This window comes from Muscardinus avellanarius (assembly GCF_963383645.1).
Source record: "Muscardinus avellanarius genome assembly, chromosome: 9".
In the NCBI taxonomy this organism is placed as follows: Eukaryota; Metazoa; Chordata; class Mammalia; order Rodentia; family Gliridae; genus Muscardinus; species Muscardinus avellanarius.
Window position 1 is genome coordinate 47,350,610 of NC_137795.1, and position 24,896 is coordinate 47,375,505.

The 24,896-nt window shown below is 38.4% G+C and overlaps 1 protein-coding gene across 1 annotated transcript in view; it reads left to right on the plus strand.

Moving 5' to 3' along the window:
- Positions 1-23,659: 23,659 nt before the first annotated feature.
- ORC5 (origin recognition complex subunit 5) overlaps positions 23,660-24,896 on the plus strand; it is a gene marked incomplete at both ends in the record, with an annotated part of 77,566 nt that continues 76,329 nt past the window's right edge. Inside the window, one exon of the mRNA XM_080701186.1 lies at positions 23,660-23,788. Within this exon, the coding sequence (XP_080557312.1) occupies positions 23,660-23,788 (129 nt within the window). The remainder of the gene's footprint in view (positions 23,789-24,896) is intronic.

Consider the following 24,896-nt stretch of genomic DNA (forward strand, 5'->3'; position numbering starts at 1 on the left):
GTCTTTATTATCAGTCATCTGGCTTTTTCTTTCACTTCCCTGCAGCTGAAGGAATTTGGCTCAGACCCAGCGGCTCATCACTCTCCTTGATAACCCCTCCACTTAATCTAGGGATTTTCCTAATTTGGCAAGCTGTCTCCAGATGGTGCAGCCTCAGGCTCAGAGAAAGTGCCTCTACACCAACCTATACTGTTCAAGAATAGGAAGCAAAGCCCCCCTTCCCCACTACTACCACCACTGGTCAATCCAGCAATTTATCCTGCAATAGCATATCCTGGACTTGGTTGATCTTAATCTATGGATTCCCTGCTAATAGATGCTTTTCTCTACAAAGAATATCCATTTGCTTCTGCCAGAATCAGGGGGCATTACTGATTTTTATCTACTCACCCCTCTTTTAGTCTCCCTGATTTAACCCAGATGTCCCAGATTCAGCTAACTAGAGTACTGATTTCCATACTCTCCTATCTTTTCATTCCACTCACACTCCTTGAGTGATTTCATTTATTATGTAAATTTAGAAAACATCTAAATGTTAATGATTCTTAAAAATGCCTGTTTGGTTCAAATGACTTTCCTAGATCCTAGAACCATTTAGCCAACTGATCATCACCATTTGGATGTCTTTGGGGCTCCTCAAATTCTTCCTACCTGAAACAGAACTCATTTTCCCTCTCCTAAAATTATTCCCCCTAGTATGTTCAACTTCAGAGATGGTTACTCTCTATTTAGTGTCCTGGCAGTTTCTTTTGGTGGTCCTGTTGTTGATTTCTACTTTTCTTCCATTGTGGTCTGAAAAGATGCAGGGAATTATATTACTTCTTTTGAATTTGCTGGTGCTTGCTTTGTGGCCCAGGATATGATCTATTTTAGAGAAGGTTCTATGATCTGCTGAGAAGAATGTATGTACTGCTATTCCTGGTTGAAATATTCTATATATGTCTGTTAGCTCCATTTGGTTTATACTGTCTTTTAGTTCTAAAGAATCTTTACTCATCTTTTGCCTTGAAGATTGATCTAGTGATGTGAGAGGTATGTTGACCCAAGAAATCCAGAAAAATAATCCAAGAGCTTGAAAGTGGCCACAGAGCTCCAGCATCTTAAGCAGTGACCAGCATCATGCTTCAGGGATGCAGCAAAAACCATGCGCTCACCAGAGGCGGCACCTGCAGCAGCGCAGCAAGCTCTCCAGAGACCTAGAGCAGGGAAGCCAGGTAACCATTTGCATTACTCGGAACTTAGCAGAATACTGCTCAGAGAAGCCATGGGACCTGGTGGGTACAATTAGAACCTCCAGAGACACAAGAAAGGTGCACAAGGCTTGGTACCTGCATAAGGTCACAGGGGGTCACTCCAAGGCTACACTGGATGCCCTCTGCTGGTGTGGGTAGGGAAGCTCAGACTCGGAGCAGAGGGCCTGAGCTCTGAGCAGAGAGCACAGAGGCTTGAGGACAAAGACCACAGGATAGAATAACACAGAATCCTGGACTTACACGGAACTCATTAACAGTGACACCCTACACCCTGACACCTAAACACAAAGCTGTCAGAGGCGAGAGAGGGGAACAAACACTTAGAGAGTGGGTTCAAAAACTGACAATAGGTTACAAAGCAACACCAAAATATATGACACCCTTTGAAGGAGGTGTTAAAAGAAAAGTTTATAGCATTGAGTGCCCACATAAGAAGAAAAGAGAGTCATCAAGTGAACAACCTAATGACACATCTCAAGGACCTAGAAAGACTACAACAGTTGAATCTCAAAGCCAGCACAAGGCAGAAAATTATTAAAATCAGAGCAGAAATAAATGAAATAGAGAACAAAAAATTCAAAGAATCAACAAAATAGAAAGCTGGTTCTTTGAAAAGATCAATAAGATTGACAAACCCCTGTCCAACCTAACCAAAAGAAAGAGAAAATCAACTCAAATTATTAAAATCAGAAATGAAAAAGAAGACATCACCACAGACAGTGGCAAAATTCAAAGGATTATCAGAAACTATTTTGATAATTTATACTCCAATAAACTGGAAAACATGGAAGAAATTGATAGATTTCTAAGCACATATAACCTACCTAAATTGAACCAAGAGGACATAGCAAACCTAAAACAACCAATAGCAAGTAAAGAAATAGAAACAGCAATAAAAATTCTTCCATCAAAGAAAAGCCCAGGCCCTGATGGTTTTCCAGCTGAATTTTACAAAACCTTCAGTGAAGATCTAACCCCAATACTTCACAACTTGTTCTGGGAAACTGAAAGAGATATAGTTCTCCCAAATTCCTTCTATGAGGCCAGTATTACATTAATTCTCAAACCAAATAAAGGTACTTCAAGAAAGGAAAATTACAGACCAATGTCCTTGATGAACATAGATACAAAAATTCTAAACAAAATACTAGCTGTACACATTTAAAACCATATCAAGAGAATTGTACACCATGACCAAGTTGGTTTCATCCCAAAAAAGCAAGGCTAGTTCAACATATGCAAATCAATACACATTATTCACCACATAAATAGAACTGAGAACAAAAACCGCCTGATCATATTAATAGATACTGAAAAAGCCTTTGACAAAATCCAACACCCATTCCTGTTAAGAAAAAAAGAAAAAAAAAAAAAACACTGCAGAGCAGGGCGTGGTGGCACACACTTGTAATCCCCACGCTTGGGAGGTGGAGACAGGAGGAGGATCACACGGGTTCGAAGCCAGCCATGCTGGCATAAGAGACCCTGTTTCAAAAATATAAAATAGGTCTAGGAGTGTAGCCCGGAGGTAGAAGGGCTTCCAGGAACCCCAGTACCAAAAAAAAAAGAAAAAAAAAAAGAAAGAAAAAAAAAACACTGCAGAAAATTGGAATAGGAAGAACTTACTTCAACATCATTAAGGCAAAATACAATAAACCCCAGAACAACATCATATTGAATGGGGAAACACTGTAAGAATTTCCTCTAAAATCAGGAACAAGACAAGAATGCCCACTATCATCACTCCTTTTCAATATAGTCCTTGAGACTCTTGCCACAGCAATAAGACAAGAGAAGGAAATCAAAGGAATTCAAATAGAAAGAGAGTAGTTAAAACTATCCTTATTTGCAGATGACATGATCCTTTTTCTAGAAGACCCAAAGAACTCAACTAAAAGACTACTGGAGCTGATTAACCAATTCAGCAAAGTTGCAGGATACAAAAATCAATCTAAAGAAATCAGTTGCTTTTCTTTATGCCAACAATAAATCCACAATGAAAGAAATAAAGAAAACAATTCCATTCACTATAACCTCAAAACCAATAAAATACCTAGGAATAAACCTAACAAAAGATGTAAAAGACCTCTACAACAAAAACTATAAAACATTAGAGAAAGAAATTGAGGAAGACCTTCGAAGATGAAAAGATCTTCCTTGCTCATGGATAGAAAGAATAAATATCATCAAAATGGCCATTCTGCCAAATATGATCTACAAATTCAATGCATTTCCTATCAAAATACCAGTGACATACTTCATAGACTTAGAAAAATTAGTTATGAATTTTTTATGGAGCAAGAAAAGACCCAGAATAGCCAAAGCAATCCTCAGCAATACAAACCCGGAAGGAGGCATCATAATCCCTGACTTCAAATTATACTATAGAGCAATAGTAGTAAAAACAGCATGGCATTGGCACAACAACAGGCAGACTGACCTGCTGGGGTCCAGCCCTAGCAAGAGTAGGGGGTCCACAAGCAGTGGAGTGAGGAGTTGGCGAAGTACGGTGGAGAAACAGCACACTGACTCAATGGAGAGTGAAGCTGCTCTATTTACTTTACATTTTTGCTCTCTCTACTTTTGGTTTTGGCATGCATTTTATACTTTCTTTTTTGCCTACATTCTACTCTTAAAATTTTTTTCAGCCGGGCGTGGTGGCGCATGCTTGTAATCCCCGCGCTTGGGAGGCGGAGACAGGAGGATCGCGCAGGTTCGAAGCCAGCTGTGCTGGCGTAAGAGACCCTGTTTCAAAATTATAAAATAGGACTGGGAGTGTAGCCCGGAGGAAGGAGGGCTTCCAGGAACCCCAGTACCACCAAAAAAAAAAAAAAAAAAAAAAAAAGTTTTTTTCAGGAGATGGCGACCGAGAAAAGCAGGGCTTAAGAGTCCCGCTAACAACTAATCTCCATTACCACAAAATCAGCGCCTTTCATGGCCAGAAAACACCATCACCAGAGAAACAAAAAGGTCACCAGGCTCCAGAGATGAGGGGGACTAGGAGCAAAGCTCAGAGCCACAGAGGTGATACACCGGCCTCACGCCCGAGGACGCGGCAGCAGCGCCTTACTGCCGGCGGCAGCGGCGAATTCACCAGACGGCTACAGCGAACCAAGGTGAGCCACTGCGGAACAGCCGGGCTGGATTTTTCGGCACAGGGAGCATCTAAAGCTTCCAGTGGCTGAGCTCAGCACACGCTGCAGGGACTCAGAGCAGAGCTCAAAAACAGAGAACAAATATGCCAGCCTCACGGCCGAGGGTGTAGCAGTGGCGCCATATTGCCACCGGCGGCAGCAGCAGCAAATTCACCGAGTCCACTACAGCTCGATCTGCGTACTCAACAACAGTGACTCAAATTGAGGGCCCCAGAGGAGAAATCCCAGTACTGCACTCCCAGGGACTTGACCCAGTGGGGGAGTAGCGGTGGCAGAGATATCACACCATAGGAGAACACCAAACATGGAACCCCCCCATAGTCTAAAGCAGCCTCTATCGACTCCCTGGGTCTGAAACTATGTGATACAACCCAATAAAGGAGTAGTGGGGTCTGAGATACCACAGACTCGAGATCCAGAGCACCTTAAGTGAAGTCATAGTGACCCAAGGGAAGAACCCAGAGAAGGCACAAACTTCCGAAATCATGGGAAAGAGGAATAACAATGGAGCAATGAATGCCCACAACCCCACAACATCAGAACCTGATAAAACAGAAATTCAGAGATTTCTAGAAGATCAAATCAGGAAAATAACTGTAGAAATAATAGAGGTGTTTCGAAAAGAATTCAGAGAGAGCCAAAAAGAGATAAAGGATGCAATTAATGAAGTAAAGGCCTCAATTCAAAGTACAAACAACCGATTAGACCACATGGAGAATAGAATCTCGCTCTTAGAAGATGATCAATCCAAAAATGAATGCATAGTTTCTAATCTAGAAAAAAATATCCAACAGCAGGAATCTGACATTGAAGAAATATGGGCCCATTTTAAGAGAGATAACCTAAGAATAATTGCAATAGAAGAGGGAAAAGAAGGTGAAACCAAAGGGAACAATCTCTTCAAGGAAGTAATAGCAGAAAATTTTCCAAACATAGAGCAAGAGGTTGATACACAGGTCCAGGAAACTTATAGAACTCCCTTTAGACAGGATCGGAGAAGAGGATCCCCACGCCATATAATTGTCAAAATGACCAATGTGGAAGCCAAGCAGAGAATCTTAAAGGCAACAAAAACAAAGGGCCAAGTGACATTCAGAGGCAAACCAATTAGAATCACTCCAGACTTCCCAAACCAAGTCATGAGAGCCAGAAGGGCTTGGAGTAACATATTCCAAACTCTGAAAGAAAACAACTTCCAGCCCAAAATTTCCTACCCAGCAAAACTTTCTATCAAATTAGATGGAGAAATAAGAAGCTTCCATGACAAACAGAAACTGAAGGAATTTATGTCTTCAAAACCAGCACTAGAGAAAATACTCAAAGAGATTAACTACAAAGAAGAAATAGGTTACACACACCAGAACCAGAGAAACAAGAGTTTCCATCCAACAGACAACTAAGATTGGTTATCTGTGAAGATTCATTACTTATATTAGTCTTTTACCTATCTCTAAATTGTATTGTTTGCTTTTATTGTTGTTAATTTTTAGGAATTCTAGTTGGAATATTAATATACCTTCAGATATAGCATTTAGAAATATTTTATCCCATTCAATCAGTAACTTTTAACTCTGTTTACATTGTCTTTGGATATACAATATTTTTTTTTAGGGAGTTTGTATACTCTTCTGTTGCCTGTGCCATTGAAATCATATCCAAGAAATCACTGCCAATTTCAATGTTGTGAGGTTTTATGACCCAGATTTTCTTCTAAAAGTTTATAGTATTAAGATTTATATTTAGGTCTTTTATCTATTTTGAGTTAATATTTGTATATGGTGTTAGTTAAGGGTCAAATTTTATTTTTTCATGTAATTATTATTTTTCAACAATATTTAGTTAAAAGATTATTATTTCCCCCACCAAATGTTTGTGGAAACCTTGTCAAAAATAACGTGACAATATATGAAAGAATTTAGCTCTAGGCTTTTATTTAACTCCAATGGTTTATATATCTGCCTTTAGAACAGTACTACACTGTTTCAATTATTGTAGCTTTATATGGTTTGAAATCAGAAAATATATATCTTCTAGCTTTGTTCTTTTTCGAGATCGTTTGGGATATCTAGAGTCCATATTCTATATTAGGATAGATTTTTTTCTGAAAAATAAATATATAAATATATGATAGTTTCACCTAAAAAAAAAAGAAAAGAAAAAATTCTCTGGTAAGAAAGAAAGCAAAAATAAATATTGAAATGTTATCTTTAAGTTATTAAAAGCTTGGTATCAGACAAATGAAACTGTTATGTGAGATTATCATTTTTAATTTTGGATAAATTGCTATAATACTAGATGTCAACCACTAAGCCAAGCATGGGAAGGAGGGATGGGGAGAGAATGGGGTGGGGATCGGGTGGGGGCTGACTGGGCATTGTGTGCATGTATGTCTACAAAAGTTTGTATCTCACTATGATGTATGAATACAGTGCACCAATAAAAAATCAAAAAAACATTTTTTCAGAATTAATACATCAATAAGTATCCAAAGAACTAATACATCAAGGCAAGGTGACAGACGGCCAGTTTCTTTTTCAAGGGAATATTTTCTCTTACAAGCAACCATAAAAAAGATCAGAAGTTTATTATTAACTACCAATATAATAGCAAAATAATATTCTATGTTAAGCATTATACTCTCTTAATAATATACATCATTGTTTTTTAATCAATAGGCACTACTGAGGAGAGGAACATTTCATACTTTCCCATGTCGCAAGGCTGTGCCTGGCTACCATCTATTCTGCTGCTGTCCACGTACCCATTGTACAACCCAAAGGGGTAGGGTTACTGGGGGGGTCAGTAGCCACTCTACCCTAGCCTACCTCTGATTAAATATGTTGGCTTTTTAGAATTCATGACAGTGGGAACAACTTGTCTTGGCTCTGTTTTAGGTGTGTTGTTAATATTTGCTTGGGAAAAATCTGGGGAGGATCGGTTGCCTTTAAGGCTTGTTCTGCTTGTTATTGTCTGAGTCTTCATAGAATTCTTGTTAGAATGGTCATTTGGAAATTTAGGTGCAACTCATACATAAATGTTACAGTTTCAGGGAGTAAATCCTGAATTGTTTTAAACAATTTGGAGCCATTAATAACATAAGTCTCAAGTATCTTTCTGGTAACAAGGCCAATTCCAAAAAATCCCATGCCTAATACTATTCCCCAGAAGGAGATGCTGCACGCCCGTTCCAGGAAATGTCTGCCGTGCAGCATTCCTGCTAAAACGCGCCTTGCTCAGTTTTAGACTGAGAAGAAGGTGCAGCACTGACCAGTGGAACAGAATAGAAGATACAGAAACAAACCCACACACCTATAGTCAATCTTTGACTATATATGGAGAAAAGTCAGCCTTTTTAACAAATTGTTCTGGGAGAACTGACTATCCATTTGTAGAAAGATGGAACTAAATCCTTACCTCTCACTATGCACAGAAATCAACTTGAGATGGATCAAAGACTTAGAAATTAGACCAGAAACTGTGGAATTAGTAGAGGGCATAGGCTCAACATTCCAACATATAGGCACAGGCAGTAACTTTCTCAACAAGACCTCCAAAGCACAGAAAATTAAAGCAAGATTAACAAGTGGGATGGCATCAAACTCAAATGTTTCTTCTCATAAAAGGAAACCAGCAAGAACCTAAAGAGAAAGCCTACATAATGGGAGAAGATCTTTACCAGCCACCACTCTGATAGAGGGCTAATATACAGAATATACAAAGAGCTCAAAAGACTCTACACTAGCAAAACAAACAACCCAATCAAGAAATGGGCAACTGAATTGAATAGACACTTCACAAAAGAAGAAATGCAAATAGCCAATAGATATATGAAAAGATGTTCTAAATCATTAGCCATCAGGGAGATGCAAATCAAAACTACGCTGAGATTCCATCTAACCCCAATCAGAGTGGCAAGCAAAAAGAAATCAAACAACAACAAATGCTGGTGAGGATGTGGGGAAAGAGGAACTTTTACACTGTATGTGGGAGTGCAAACTAGTTCAGCCACTGTGGAGATCAGTGTGGAGATTCCTTAGAAAACTGGGAATAGATCCACCATAAGATCTGGCTATACCATTCCTGGGTATCTTTCCAAAGGGGTTGAAATCAGAGAACTACATTAACATATGCATACTCATGTTCATAGCAGCACAATTTATAATAGCCAAAATTTGGAACCCACCTAGGTCTCCATCAACAGATGAATGGATTGCAAAATTATGGGAAATACACACAATGGAATTCTACTCAGGTATAAAGAAGAACAAAATCAGGTCATTCACAAGAAGATGGTAAGACCTGGAGAACATTATGTAAATGAGATCAGCCAAGCACAGAAAGAGAAAGGACATATATTTTCTCTAATATGCCCAAACTAGAGAGTATTAGGAATACTGGCGGGACTCCAGATAATGCAGGGGAAACTTCAGCAAAGCTAGAATGGAAGGATAGGAGAAGAAGAAGGCTGAGGTTGATTAATGGAGGAGCTACATCTGAATATGTGTAAAAGTACAAATATAGCGTGATTAACCTGGACACTCATTGTTGGGGGGGAGGGAAAGCGGGGGTGGGGGGAGAGGGTACAAGCATAGTCTTGAATGAATGTATGCCATTTTCAATATGTTCCACATAAAAATAAAAAAAATTAAAAACTGAATTTGATAAGTGGCCATCGGAAGACTCTAATACTGAAAAATCTGCACTGTTCTGTTCCCCAAAATAATTGATACATTAAGACAAGCAGAAGGAATGGAAACATAGATGTTTTATAATTTTTTTTTATCTTGCTCAGTCATGGGAATTTTTGCATACTTGTCACTTTGCCATATAAACAGTACAGAAGCCTACCTCTAAGTTCCCTGAGTTAGAAAGGAAAAATTGTGCTTAGACATTCTCACTGTCACTCATTTCATATATAAAGGTGTAAAAGAGAGGCAGTAATTTGTACCTTCACCACCACCCTGTACTTCCTGAGGAACAGAGACCAATCATGTCCACTAAATTTAACTGTAGATAAACATCAGCTACTCAAAACAGGAGAGGTATTCACTATTAGAATTATGAAACCATTCCAAAAAGAATATTTACCAGTAGAATGTTAAGAAAACAGTGTCTAGATATAATCTGAATATTGGTGAACAAAAAAGTCTCTTAAAGTTGAGTCTTTCAAATCAGATAACTAGTTGATACACTGACAAGGAAGAGAAGTTCTTTAATCTTTGACCAATAATTTCTCTAAAACTTTAAGAATCAAACAAGAAAAATTTGAAAAGAATTTGATATACCAAGAAAGTTTATATTTGACATAACATATATAAGAACAAGAAAATATAGGAACAGAACTGAACTTTTGCAATTATTTTTATGGCTCAATATAGTTTGTATTTGAAGTACGCTTGAGAGAGAGTTGAATACATCATATTCCTTGCAATATTTGAATTTTTAACCCTGTTTTGCCATTTCCTGATTGAATTATTTATAAATTCTAAACTAGTCTAATTAATACGAGATTTAAAAGGCCTCTGTGTTTCCAATCCTGCTTGTTTCAATGCTCTTGAAACATTTGAAATATTGTCACCATCCTGATCTTTCCAATATGCTAATACTTAATCTTAAAATCCTTAAGAAGCTTCACAATCATATCTAGACTCTGTGCCATGGCATACACAATTTTTAATGCCCAGGACACTCTTACCTCTCCAACTTTTTTGACACTCTTCTCCAGCATTTTTCCATTTTCTTCTATTTTGTACCAAATGCTCAGGTTCCACAAAACACAACTTTTCTAATGTTCCCATACTCTTTCTGGCATTGGATCTTTGTACTTTCTTCTCTCATTCACCTAATTTTAACTTGTATTTGCACGTACATAACAGACATTGTTTCCTCTAGGAAGTCTTTCATGATCATATTGGGACATAATTCTATGTCCCAATATGAGTATTTTTGTATTAGTTCCCAAAGTTTCAATTCCCACAGAGTGAGAAAACAGACCAGATGACACTTGTACATGCAGTGGGTTTTGTTCTAAGAGAAAAAACTCTGAGTTTAGAAAGCCTGAATCTTTTATAAAAGGCAGAAAAAATGTCTGCTCCTGAGAGAGACATTTTTGTTGTACTGGAGGGAATGCATGCCTGCTCCTTTGTTCCAAAGAAAGACACTATCCCTATCTTTCCAAAACTGGAAAACATAGTCCTGAAAAAGGGCAGTCAAGCCCTCACTCACAAGACATGCTGAAATATAAGAGACCCATGAAACACTGTGTGCAACAATATTTTCAAGGAAGGTCCAGGACTTCTGAAAGATTTAGGGAAAAGAGAAATAAATATGACTGAAAAAAATTTTTGGCTTGCATTATTGGAAAAGTACCATGCAAAAATTTTTTTTGTACTAGGAATTAAACCCAGGGGCATTCTAGCTCCATGTTACACCTACACCCTATTTATGTTTTATTTTGAAACAAGGTCTCACTAAGTTACCACACACTGACTTTGTTTTTTTTAACAATTTTTTTATTGAACATAAATAGTATACATTTAAACTATATTTGGTGCCCTCTTCCCCCCGCCCCCGTTTTCCCTTCCCACTCCCACCAATGGTTGTCCAGGTTAAACATGTCTTATTCATAATTTTACACATGTTCAGGTGTAGACCCTCATTAATCAAGATCGGCCTTCCTCCTCTCCTATCTTACCATTCAAACTTAGCTAGTATTTCCCCTCTAATATCTGGAGTCCCACTGGTATCCTTTGTGTTTCCTAGTTTGGGCATATTAGAGGAAACATGTGTATCTCCTTCTGTGCTTGGCTGATCACACTTAACATGATGCTCTCCAGGGCTTTCCATCTTCTTGCAAATGATATAATTTTGTTCTTCTTTATGGCTGAATAGAATTCCATTGTGTGTATTTCCCACAGTTTTGCTATCCATTCATCTGTTGATGGTGATCTGGGTTGGTTCCATATTTTGGCTATTACAAATTGTGCTTCTATGAACATAGGTATGCCTATGTTGCTGTATTTCTCTGAATTCAGCCCCTTTGGAAAGATACCCAGGAGTGGTATAACTGGATCATATGGTGGATCTATTCCCACCTTTCTTAGGAATCTCCACACAGATCTCTATAGTGGTTGAACTAGTTTGCACTCCCACCAACAGTGTAAAAGAGTTCCTCTTTCCCCACATCCTCGCCAGCATTTGTTGTTGTTTGATTTCTTTATGCTTGCCACTCTGACTGGGGTTAGATGGAATCTCAGTGTAGTTTTGATTTGCATCTCCCTGATGGCCAGTGATGAAGAACATCTTTTCATGTATCTATTGGCCCTTTGTATCTCTTCTTTTGTGAAGTGTCTATTTAGTTCATTTGCCCATTTCTTGATTGTGTTGTTTGTTTTGCTAGTGTAGAGTCTTTTGAGCTCTTTGTATATTCTGGATATTAGCCCCCTATCAGAATGGCGGCTGGTAAAGATCCTTTCCCATTCTGTAGGCTTCCTCTTTAGGTTATTTATAGTTTCCTTTGATGAGAAGAAACTTTTTAGTTTGATGTTATCCCACTTGTTTATTCTTGCTTTAATTTCCTGAGCTTTGGAGGTTTTGTTGAGAAAGTTACTGCCTGTGCCAATATGTTGTAGTGTTGAACCTATGTTCTCCTCAACTAACTTCATAGTCTCAGGTCTAATTTCTAAGTCTTTGATCCATCTTGAGTTGATTCCTGTGTTTGGTGAGATATAGGGGTTTCGATTCATCTTTTTACAAATGGTTAGCCAGTTCTCCCAGCACCACTTGTTGAAAAGGCTGTCTTTTCTCCAGCGTATGTGTTTGGCCCCTTTGTCAAAGAACCACACACTGACTTTGAACCTGTGATCCTCCTGTCTCAGTCTCCCAAGCGCTGGGATTCTGGTCTGTACCACCATTCTCAGCTCTACCATGCCAGTTTAATAAGATGAAAAGATTGGGGTCAGGAGGTCAAGAACCTCTTGGTTCTTGGTCAGTATAATTAATTTTTTAAAAATCATAAAAATATTTATTTTGTATTTCCCATGTGCTGTGCACTATAGCAAGAACATCATATACATTCAACTCACTATATATTAAATGAATACTTTATATGTACTGATCATTCTTCCAGAAGATGGGGATTCAATAGTGAACAAAATCAACAAAAACACCTGCCTTTTACTATCGTGCTTTCAGTCTAATGAAGGAGGGTTAGGATGCTGAGGAAGCTTGACCTGGGTGGAGAAAATCTTTTCCTGGTGACACAGAGATATTAACCAATCAACCATATGGGATAGACATTATTTTTATACACACACACACACACACACACACACACACACACACACACACATACACCAGATGGAGAAACCAGGACTTAGAGAATAAATTCACAGTTTTGAATAATAAAGTACAATAAATATTTATGAGAAAAAGTAAATATATCTCTTTTTTGGTACTGAGATTTGAACCCAGGAATATTCTACTTCTGAGCTATCCCCAACATTTTTTTTTTTTTTTACTTTTTTGAGTAGATTGATGAGACTGGCTTTAAACCTATAATCCTTCTGTCTCAGCTCCCAAGTACTAGAATTATAGGTGTGCACCACCATACCTGGCTAAAATATTTTTTAAAAAGTGTTACATTAGCCTGTCCAATAAATTTTCTTTATACATGCAATATTCCAAGTTTAAAAAGAAGTTATGTAAAAACTGGTTGATCTCATTATTGCAGTAGAAAAGCTAACTGAATTGCTTTTTCAACTTAATATTGATTTAATCTCACTCTGATATTGAATTTTCTAATATTTCACCACATAAATCACTTTTGAATGTAGTTTTATTACATTCCCTTATTGCTTTTTTTTCTTTTGTGGTACAATTTTAAAATCTATTTCATTGCAATAAATGAAATAATTTTGAGTTAAGATGAATGTCAAAATATTTGTTCTATTCAAGGTAATATTATATAAGACTTTGAATATATGCTTGTAGCTCTCAGAGAGTATTAAGCACTGAAAACTGTGATTCTGCAATAAAAAAACAATACTAAGAGCTACTTTTGATCATTTATACAATAAAGAAAACATTTTGAAAAATGTTTCCTTGGCCTATAAAGAGTGAAATTCTAAAATCATGTTATAGGGAACATAAGACATACTGCATTTTAGGTTAATGGTAGTATAAAGAAGTGAGGGAAGTAATTGTGGAAAAGGGACTATTCACACATTTATTCAACTACTCATTGATTCTATAATGTTCACATTAATAACTAGTTAATGAGACTTGGCATTTGTAGAGCTCAATAAACTCTTAATTATATATTCATATTCTGTTTTCTCCTCTAGATTTTAAGTTTCATGAGGACAGTTACAAACACCAAAAAGAGGCATTTTCAGTCATAAACATTATTTATTCCAATCTCTACTATTACAGACATGATGTGTACATTCAATAAAATATAAGGCATATAATTTTTATATAAGGAGAAAAAAGCCACTACTAAAGGATGGCTCAGATGAGCCACATGTTGGAGACATTAGACATAGAATTTAAACACACCCAGAGAGAAACCAAGACCAAAATTCAAGTGATGCCCAACCACCTGTTTTGTTTTATATTTCATGTTGGGTTTTATTCCTGCTATTAAACTGGCCTGTTGCTATTTTTAAAAAAAATCTATATCCATTGTAGTCAAACAGCCGAAAACCAAATAAAGATAATATCTGAAGGTGGCCAGAAGAAAAAAGCATATTACATAAAGAGGAAGATAAAAAAGGTAATAACTATAACAAAATTTCTTTCCAAAACTATTCAAACCAAAAGACAATAGAATGACAACTTTAAATGTGTATGTGTGTGTGTGTGTATCATCCCCTCAGAATTCTAAACTCAGCTAAAATATCTGCTAGAAATGAAAGTGAAAAATAAATTAAAAATATCTTTTTTTCAGACAAGCCAAAGTTGAGAGAATTTGTTACCAGCAGGCCTGCATTAAAGGAAATACTAAAGGGAGTTTTTTACTCAGAAGAAAAATACCGAGAAAATTTGGATCTGCATAAAGAAATAAAATTTTCTAGAAATAGTTAGATGGAGGTTAATATAAATGCCTGTGTGTGTGTGTGTGTGTGTGTGTGTGTGTGTGTGTGTGTAGAGGTTACTGGAAATTGATCCCACAGATATTTTACCTCTGAGCTACACTACCAGTCCTATTTTTTTTTTTTAATTTCGAAACAAGATCTGGCTAAGTTGCTAAGGGTCTCACTAAGTTGCTGAGGCTAACCTTGAAACTGCAATCCACCTGTCTCAGACTCCCAAGTACTGAGATTACAGGCATGTGCCTACACTCCTGACTATAAATGCCTTTTTTATTTTATTAATTCTAAAATATATTTAACTATCTACATCTGTGTGTAATACACTAGCCACTAATCATGGGTAGTAATACAATTCAAATTAATCAAAAATAAAAGTAAAAACTTCAATCTATCTACATTTAAAGTATTTAACAGCCACATGTGACCATTGGATACTGTATTGGATTAAATATATATAAATTTTCAAAGCCAGGCAGTGGTAGTACGTGCCTTAATCCCAGTATTTGGAAGGCTGAGACAGGAGGATGCAGGTTTGAGGACAGCCTCAGCAAGTAGTGAGACTCATCAATCTAGTGAGACCTTATTTCCAAATAAGAAAATTGGGCTGGGGGTGTAAAGCTAATATAGAATGCCTCTAGGTTACATCCCCAGTATCACACACAAAAACAAAAAACAAAAACACACAACAAAAAATTTCAATTATTGCAGGAAGTTTTATTGGGCAGCACTGGTTTAAAGCAAAATGGTAGCAATATATTTTGGGTTTATATCATGTTATAAAGTAAAAAGTATAAGAACAAAAGTACATGGATGGGAGTGAGAAGTGAAAGTATACTATTTTTAGGTTCTTACAGAATTACTGAAAAAGTGTATTTGAAGATAGATGGTGATACATAGACATATATATTATAAATCCAAGAAAAAATGCTAAAACAACTTAAAAACTGGTATAAATATGCCAATAGTGTACCAGTATTGGGAATGGCCTAGGAAGATTTGAGAAAACTATGATTATTAATATATTCCAAAAATTGGGTGAGGGGCAAATCTCTGAAAGGACTTGGTTTCTGCCTAAAAACAGGCAACTATTCCAATGTAAATTAACCTAGCTAAAGGTAATTAGCAAGTCTATAGGAGAGGGAAACTAGGACTTCCCCATCCTCATTCTAAAGACAGATCTATATGATTAGATAATCTAGCTAGGATAGGCCTTGACCTTCATGAAAGGAGACACCTTGCCACACCTTGCTTGGGGAGGTATCTTACAGGGATGTTTACTATGTCAGAATTACATAAACAAGATGGAGGTCATGGTTATAAAAAGTCCGGTCCACCTGCTATATCTTTGGGGTGGTGAACTGGCTCGAACCACACCCCCCATGCAATTCTGGCATTGGGCTGTAACTATTTTCTGTATTTCTATCTTTTTAGTAAACTTCTTTAAATCTACAGCAAGAGTCCGGGCTAAAGTGTATTGACCCTTGGTTCAGGACAAGAACCCGCAGTTTTTCTGTTTTGTTTTTTTTTTTCTGTGTTTTGGGTTTTGGTGTGGTTTGAGGGAAATTGTGTCTGGGACCCTAACAGGGGTCCCCGGGGAAAGTTTCTCCCAAACCATAACACTCCCACACTCGTAATATATTCCACTGTAACAAATAATAGAACCAAAATATAATTTTTCAACAATGCTCAATTAATCTAAAAGCAGAAGAAAAAAGAGGAAAAAGAAAAAAATACAGATGAAACAAATATAAAACAACTAGTAAAATGACAGATTTGACCCAACTATCTGAACAACTAAATATAAATGATCTGAATCCACAAATTAAAAAAACAGAAATTTTCTGAATGGATGAATCTATTACCACTAAGAGAAACCTCTGTGTGTGTGTGTGTGTGTGTGTGTGTGTGTGTGTGTGTGTGACTGAGAATTGAATCCAGGACCTCAAATGCTAGGCAAGCACTCTACTACTGACCTATATCCCTTGCAAGAAGCCCCTTCTAAAATAGAACACAGTCTGGTTTGTGTTGCTATAACAAAATGCCTGAAACTAAGCAAGATATAAAAAAGGGCTTATCTGACTCATACTTCTGATTGCTAGAAAGTACAAATGACATAATGGTGACACAGCCACTTCAGCTGTGTCACAGTATAGCAGTTAAACAAAAAAGAAAAACAATCCCAAAAGAAAAATAATCTCATACATGAGAGGCATGCATGCCATAGAGAAAACAAGAGACAAGGAAGGGCCAGGCTTACTCTTTTAGAACAATCTATTCTATGATAACTATATTAATTTGTTACATTTTCAATATTGCCATACTGAGGACAAAACTTTGATCACATGAACATTTGGGGAACAACTGCATTCAAACTATAGTAAACAGCAAGTTAAACTAAAAGATGAGAATATAAAGCATCTGTAAGTTTCATGCTAACTAGTACAATCACTTTGAAAAACAGCTTAGCAATTTCTTATAAAGTTAAACATACATTTACCATATCACCTAGCAATCTTACTCCTAAGTGTTTTTGTTTTTTTTGGTTTTTTTTTTGGTGGTACTGGGGGTGGAACCCAGAGGCTTTCTTTCTACCTCCTGGCTATACTCCCAGACCTTTTTTATATTTTATTTGGAAACAGGGTCTCACTAAGTTGCTGAAAGCCTCACTAAGTAGCTGAGGCTGGCTTCGAACCTGTGCGATCCTCCTGTCTCAGCCTCCCAAGCACAGGGATTACAAGCGTGCGCCACCACGCCCGGCACTCCTAAATGTTTGTCCAAGTGAAACTGAGGTAGACTAGAAGAAATAAAATTTTAGTTAGAAAAGAGACGAATTGGGAAGGAAAGAAAAATATAGTTTTAAAATCTGGACCAGTCATAATGTATAACTCCCATTGGGCGTGTCTTAGGCAGAAGTTGGATGAGCCCACACCCTTAGTCATGATGGCCCTTTTTCCCACCTGAGATTCCTGAGATGCCTTGTAAACAAAGGATCCATTAGGAGGGACAAAGTCACCCAGCCACCACCCATTGATTCTGGGAGGTGAAAGTCCAGACCCCCAATCAAGTCCCTAGTCACCCCATGCTCTAGGACTTCTTTCATTTTTTTTTTTTTTTTTTTTTATGGTACTGGGGATGGAACCCTTCTACCTCTGAGCTACACTCCCAGACCTATTTTCTATTTTCTGTTTTATTTGGAAACAGGGTCTCTGAAGCCAGCAAAGCTGGCCCCAAACCTGCACAGTCCTCTTGTCTCTGCCTCCCAAGGGGATTACAAGCATGGGCCACCATGCCTGGTGCTCTAGGACTTCTATAACAGAAGGATCCTAAAGACCCCCGGGGCCTCTCAGACTCTTGAGCTTCTCATGTTTTGGAGATGGCCAGCATTTCCCCTGAATGTATATCTTTGCTTTACTTGAATTAAAACCTCTGCCTTTTTCTCTGACTGGCTCTTGTTGCAATTCTTTTCACCAAAGAAGCCAAGAACACACGAAAGTTATCGTGTTTACCCATGACAAAATGAAACATGTATGTTTGATGCTTGTGTGCTTTCTCTCTTACACACACACACACACACACACACACACACACACACACAGAGTTCATGTTTATAATACCTATTTATAATCGCTAAAAACATGAAGTCAACACAATATCCTCAATTTGTTGAATAAACTATGATGCATCCATGCAGTGGATTTCTACTCATCAACAAAAAGGAATGGACTATTGATACATACAAAAAACATGGGTACATTTCAAGTGTTTTATGTTAAGAGCAAGAAAGTAAACTCAGAAGTCCACATACTATATTGTTTCATTTGTGTGGCATTCTGGAAAAGACAAAATCATAAGTAAAGAAAAAGATCAGTGTCAGGTTCTGGAAGAAGGAGGCAGAGATTGACTACAGAGGAGCAAAGGAAAATCTGGAGAGTAATATAATTATCCATATCTTGACTTTTTTAGTGGGGATGTGACTATATGTATTTATTGAAATTGTAGAACTGTTACTGAAAATGAAGAATTTGCATTATGCCTCAATGAATTTGAATCTAAAAAGAAAGATGTAATAGGGTTCCCTAGCAAAAGAAACAGTAGGATACAATAGATAGATATTAGGGATTTATTATGGGAATTGGCTCACACAATTGGAGCTGAAATGGGGGTTTCTTTTGAGCCCCCAAAATGAAATGGAGGGTTTCTTGAGAAGAAACCTGGCATTTCATCAAAGATGAAACGGAGATTTTTGAGAAGAAACTCGGCATTTCCTTACCAGATTCTTGTCTGCAGAGAGCGAAGAATGACACCCGCAGACAGCAGGAAGGGGAGTAAAAAGGTTTATTGGAAGCAGCAGGGAATAGGGAAAAGTGGCCAAACACCCCAAAGGGGCCGTCGGAACTCTGAAGTCCAGCAGCTGCCTTCAGGACAATACTTGAATGTAGCTCAAGCCGAATGCCTTCAGTTGCAAGCTGCTTTCTCCCAGAGTCCACACGATCTGCCAGAAAGGAATAGGTAAAGTGGCAGAACACCTCTAAGGCTGTCAGGGCTCTGGTGTCCAGTAGCTGCCTTCAGGTCACTACCTGACTGTATCCCGGGCCACGTGATGTCCGTTGCAAACTCCTTTCTCCCATAGTCCGCGCGATCTGCCAGAAAAGAAGTGCAGGTCACCCCTAGGGGCCCTGGTTGGCCTTGATGTCCAGCAGAGGCCTTCAGGTCACTACCCAAGTGTAGCCCGGGCCAAATGCCTTCACTGCACTCCGCCTTCTCTCAAGGCTAATACGACCTGCAAGAGAGAAAGAAAAGCTCCCTAAAGGGGAGGGGTTCCCTAAGAGGGAAAAACTCATCTTGGTGGCTGTGCTAGGGGTTTATATATGTCTGCATGTCCTCTGTTGGTTGTGGTGAGTTTGGGATTCTGGGAATTCTGGGAAGCAACTCTCAGAATTAGCATAGGGTATTTGCATGTCCTTTGAAGAGTCTCCTTTCAGTAGGAGTGTCATACTTGCTCTAGTGATGTCTCCTGGGTTTGTTGATTAGTAAAAAGATGGTTTTGTGAAGCTTTGGTCCTTCTTATCTCTGAACCTTGGAAGAGCTGATATTCGTTGCCCCTCAGGAAATTAAGTTTTTTCTATGGAGGCCTCTTCCCTATCTGCCTATTTCCTTTCTATCTCCTCACTATGATATGCTATCTAAAAACTAAAGAACCAGGAAAGATGATGGTGTAATTCAGTATGTGTATGAAGGCCTGAAAACCAGGGGAGTGAAAGGTATAACTCTTAGCTTGTGGCCAATGGCCTGAGAATGTAGGGGGCCACTGGTATAAGTCTTAAGAACCTATATTTCAATATCTGGGGGCAGAAGATGGAGACCCTTGCTCCAGAAGAAACAAAATTATTTGCCTTTATCTGCCTTTTTGTTCTGTCCAAGACCTCTATAGATTGAATAGAGCCAATCCACAATGGTGAGGGTAAAATCTTCTTTATTCAGCCTACTGATTCAAATGCTAATTTCTTCCAGAAACCCTCTTAGACACATCCAGAAAAAAATGTTTTACCAGCTGAGTATTCTTTAGCCCAGTCAAGTTGACACATAAATTTAACCACTGCAAAAGATAAGACACTTTCTTAGCTTGTATTCTTTAGAAAATAGAGACTAATGCAAGCATGAAAATGTTACTTTCAACTGAAAAGTTCAAACCAGTGGCAGCAAGCATGAGGAAAAATACAAGTGAAGCAGACAAATGTATGAAATAAGCTGAAGTGCCTCTGTTCCACAATGAGCCATACATATTCATGGTAGGTAGATCTGCTTATCATGTGGCATTTCCCTAGACTTCTGCAAGGATAGTCTCTCGAAGTTGATCATGAGAAACATCCATGACATTTATCCATGTCAGAGTGTGGAGATAAGGAGAGGAAATGTGTTTGCTCATCTCCCTACAGTGCTTTGCTTCTTTTAGTTAAACTTGCTACCACTGGGAATAAACTCCCTAGGAAGTTATTTTCTCTCACTTCTGGGCTAAGTAACTAGCAGCTACTTAGGATGGAAGAGCTGATGACCTGCAGCATTACACTCCATCCATTTGTGCAAGTGGTGGGAGGACCAGAATCTTCCGATGAAGATATACTTTTCAGTTTAGTTAATGGTGATTAACGAAGGTAGGGCCCATCATTTCCCCACACATTTGTTTGTGGTCCACAGAAGTGGAACTAGGAAGGTTCAAACTGAGTCAAAAGGTACAGGCAGATAAGAATATAAACCTCATGATTACCATTTTATTTGAGGGAGGTCACTCAATTCATTTGGTGAATAGTTTATCAAATTTGGATGCAGATGGTACAAAATAATGAACAGGTGAGAAAGCATAGCTATGTATTGGAGACAGCAAGTAAGGCAATTAAAAAGAGATGATTGTTTTCTGTTTTTTAAATGAGTATCAGTGGAATAGAATTGGATTAATCAGTTTCATAGATAATATATTATCATTAGAGTATGCATTACCCTGTTTTATTTAAATTAATTAAATACGGGTTTATTGACGTAATTGGCATGCAGCTAACTGTACATATTTAAACTATAAAATTTTGAGCTGGGTATGGTGGCACATGCTTGTAATCCCAGCATCTGGGAGGCTGAGACCTGAAGACCGCGGTTTGCGGACAGCCTCAGCTACTTAGTGAGGCCCTCCACAACTCAGTGAGACCCTATTTCAAAATAAGGAATTAAAAATTGAGCAGGGGGTGTAGCTCGGAGGTCAAATGCCTCTGGGTTCCATCCCCAGACCAACAAAAAAAAAAATAAACTATAAAATTTGATGTTTTAAAATATTGTGCATAGTGAATGCATCACAACAAATAATGAACGTATCTATTGTATTCATTTCCTACAGCTGCTGTAATAAAGTATCACAAACTGAGTGGCTTAGAATTACAGAAATTTATTCCCCAACAGTAGGCTAGAAGTCCAAAATCAGTGTCAGCAATATTGATTTCTTCTCAGGAAGAATCTGCTCAAAGCCTCTGTTCTAGTTTCTGGTGAAGGTCTGTAATACTTGACATTCCTTAGCTTATAGATGCATCACTCCAAACTCCACTTGCATCTTCACATGGCATTTTCCTCATGTCTGTCTTAATATGGTCTTTTTTAAATATATAAAGATACTAGTATTATTGGAATAAGGCTCATACTAACGACCTGGTCTTATTTTTATTTAGTTTGCGAAGCGCTCTCTCTCTCTCTCTCTCTCTCTCTCTCTCTCTCTCTCTCTCTCTTGTTGTTTTTTGGTGGTACTGGGGATGGAACTCTTCTATCTCTGGGCTACACTCCCAGACACCTATTTTTTATGTTTTTATTTGGAAACAGGGTCTCTTAAGCCAACGAGGCTGGCTTCGAACCTGCGCAATCCTCCTGTCTCTGCCTCGCAAGCACAGGGAATACAAGCATGCGCCACCACGCCTGGCATCGGGCTCTCTTTTTAATAATCCCTCCTTTCTGACCAAGATATCCATCTCCAGGCAACCAACATTTATTTTCTTTAATTACAGATTGTGTCTACTAGAATTTATAAAAATGGAAACATACAATGTCATGGGGGGATTGGTTCCAAAATCCCCTAGAGATGCCAAAATCTGTGGGTTCTCAAGTCTTTTATATATTATGGCCTAGTATTTGCATATAACCTGCACACATACTCATATATATCTTAAATTGTCTCCAGATTACTTATGCTAATTCAATGCAAATGTTATAAAATGTTGTTATGCTATATTGTTTAGGGAATAACGACAAGAAAAAAAGTCTGTATTTATTCAGTATAGACACTTTTGTTGTTGTTGTTATGATGCTAGGGACCAAACCTGGGCTTCACATATGCTAATGTACCCTACTATTGAATGATACTCCCATATACCTCCAACTATTTTTAGTCCAAATTTGAATTCACAGATGTAGAACACACAGACTTGTACTCATTTTTGGAGGGAGCAGAAATTTGGCTTTGGAGGGAGCAGAAATTTGGCTTCTTTCACCTAAGAGCAATTATTGTGAAGTGTATTCATGTCTTTGAATAGAGTCCTTTTTATTGTTGAAAGGTATTTGTATGAATATACCACAATTTATTTACTTGATGGAATTTTAATTGTTTCCAATTTGGGGTTATTTAATATAAAACTACTATGAAGAAAGTCTGTATTCAAGTTTTTGTTATGAACATGTTTTATTTTCTCTTAAACTTCTGGTAAATGGTTGTGTCATAGTATACGTTTTAAGAAACTACAGCACTATTTTGAGTGGAATTTGCTTGAGTCTTCTAATTTACAAAATGATGTTTCTGTTTTTAAAATATGTCCTATATTTCATAAGTATTTTGTAGTTTCCAGTATGTAGTTTGTCAAATTTATTCCTAAGTATGTAATAATTTTTTTTTTTTACGGGTATGGAGATGAAACTCAGGGGTATTCGACCTCCGAGCTACACCTCCTGCCCCCCCCCCTTTTTTTAAATTCTTTATTTTGAAACAGGGTCTCACAAAGTTACGGAGGGCCTCACTAAGTAGCTGAAGGTGTCGGCGAACTGCAATCCTCCGGTCTCAGCCTCCAGAATGCTGAGATTACAAACGTGAGCCACCACGCCCGGCTTGTAATAATTTTTAATGCTATTAAAAGTATAGCAATGTGTGTGGTGGTGGGGTATTGGGGATTGAACCCAGGGGCATTCTACCTCTACTACATCCTCAGCCCTATTTTATTATGAAACTAGGTCTAAATTGCACAAGGCCTCCCTAAGTAAGGAGAGGGCCTGCCTTTCCCGCCACTCAAGAAGACGGCTCTGGGGCCTCCAGGCGGGAACACTGAAGACACGGGCTAGTGGGTTATGGGGACACCATAGCTCCTCTTACCTCCTTTCACCCCTTTTCTCTTTGCCCATCCCTCCCTCGTTCTGTCAGCCCCTGGCGGTAAAGCGCTGCAACCGAGGAGGTAGCCACAGGACACCGCCCCGCCCCAAGGCGCAGAAAACAATAGAGGTCGGCGGCTCGGGCGTGGAAGACTAGAGCGTCCCCGACGCTCAGTACGTGCTGACGTTACGCCGACGCACGGCCGCTCTGGTCCCGCCCACACCTCAGCGACTCGGTTTCCGGCGGGATCCCGGGTCGCCAGGTGCAGCGATGCTGCGGGCTGGTCTACAGTTCGTGGCGTCGCCCTCTTCACTGCTTCCTTTCAAAAAGCCTCACTTGGAGAACCTGGTGCTCTGTCGCGAGTCGCAAGTATCCACCCTGCAGTCCTTGTTTGGAGAGGTATTGGGGCCAAACTACTTTCCAAATCCCATAGGCACACACTTCTCTGTCCCAATATAGGGGTGGGTGGGCGTGTTTTGGGGGGCGGTGAGACCATCTTTACGTTGAGTTAATTGTCCTACGAAGGTCTGACACCCACTTTCACCCTAAAGTAACTTCCCGTTAGTCCCTTTCAAAGAGACTACCCCTAGAGGGCCGACCTGGACTAAGACGTGGAATTTTACACACGCTTCGCTTTTGAGATGATGTTAGCCCAGAGTAACTAATAGAAGTTACATATTATTTTATCCTCACTGGACAGGATTTTATATGACAGGTGTGTTAGCAGAGTGTTATTCAAATATACTTTCACAGGTTTCAGTGAAGTAGTTGATGTAAGTCAAGTGTAGAGAGGTAATACTTTTCAGGACCAGAGCAGTGCTTCAGGCCTTAAAAATACAGCAGCTTTTCCAGAATTTTAAGATTCCTGAAGAGATCTAGTTTATGCTTCTCTCCTTGACTAGTAATTCATTGATGCCCTAGAAGAGAAGCTGACTTCTTTGGATAGACACAGGTAGGGAGTCCATCTCATAGGTGGGAGGTTGGCATTCACTAATTCACATTCAATCTACTTTTTATTATTTCCTGCTTTGGCTTATTAATTAGATTTTAAAGTAACCAGACTTCGATCTTATCTGTGAGGAGATTAAATAAAAGTAACCTGTTCTGGTTTACTCTTTGGATGTAATCTCATCTAACTAGAAATTTTGGATGTCTGTGGTGGCCTTCAAAGTATAAGTGGGAAAGCCCCACCCTTCATAAAAAAGCGCACTGTTAGGGAAATAAGAGGTCAACAGCTGCATCCTTAGTTTTCTAGTTATGCTTTTAATTATAGTTATTCATGCTATCACTGAATTATTTTCTTGGTTATTTATTCCTTCCCTGGAGTTGATAAACACGGATTACTCCAACCCAAAGTGCTCCCATTGAAAAATAATATTGGCAAGTAGCAATAAGTAGTATTGATTTAATAATGGAGTTAGTAATGAATCACGAAAAGGGTTTTTATTTTTGCTTTTAGTAAACCATGGTTAGCAAAACTAATCACTATTCTACAAGGTACTTTGTG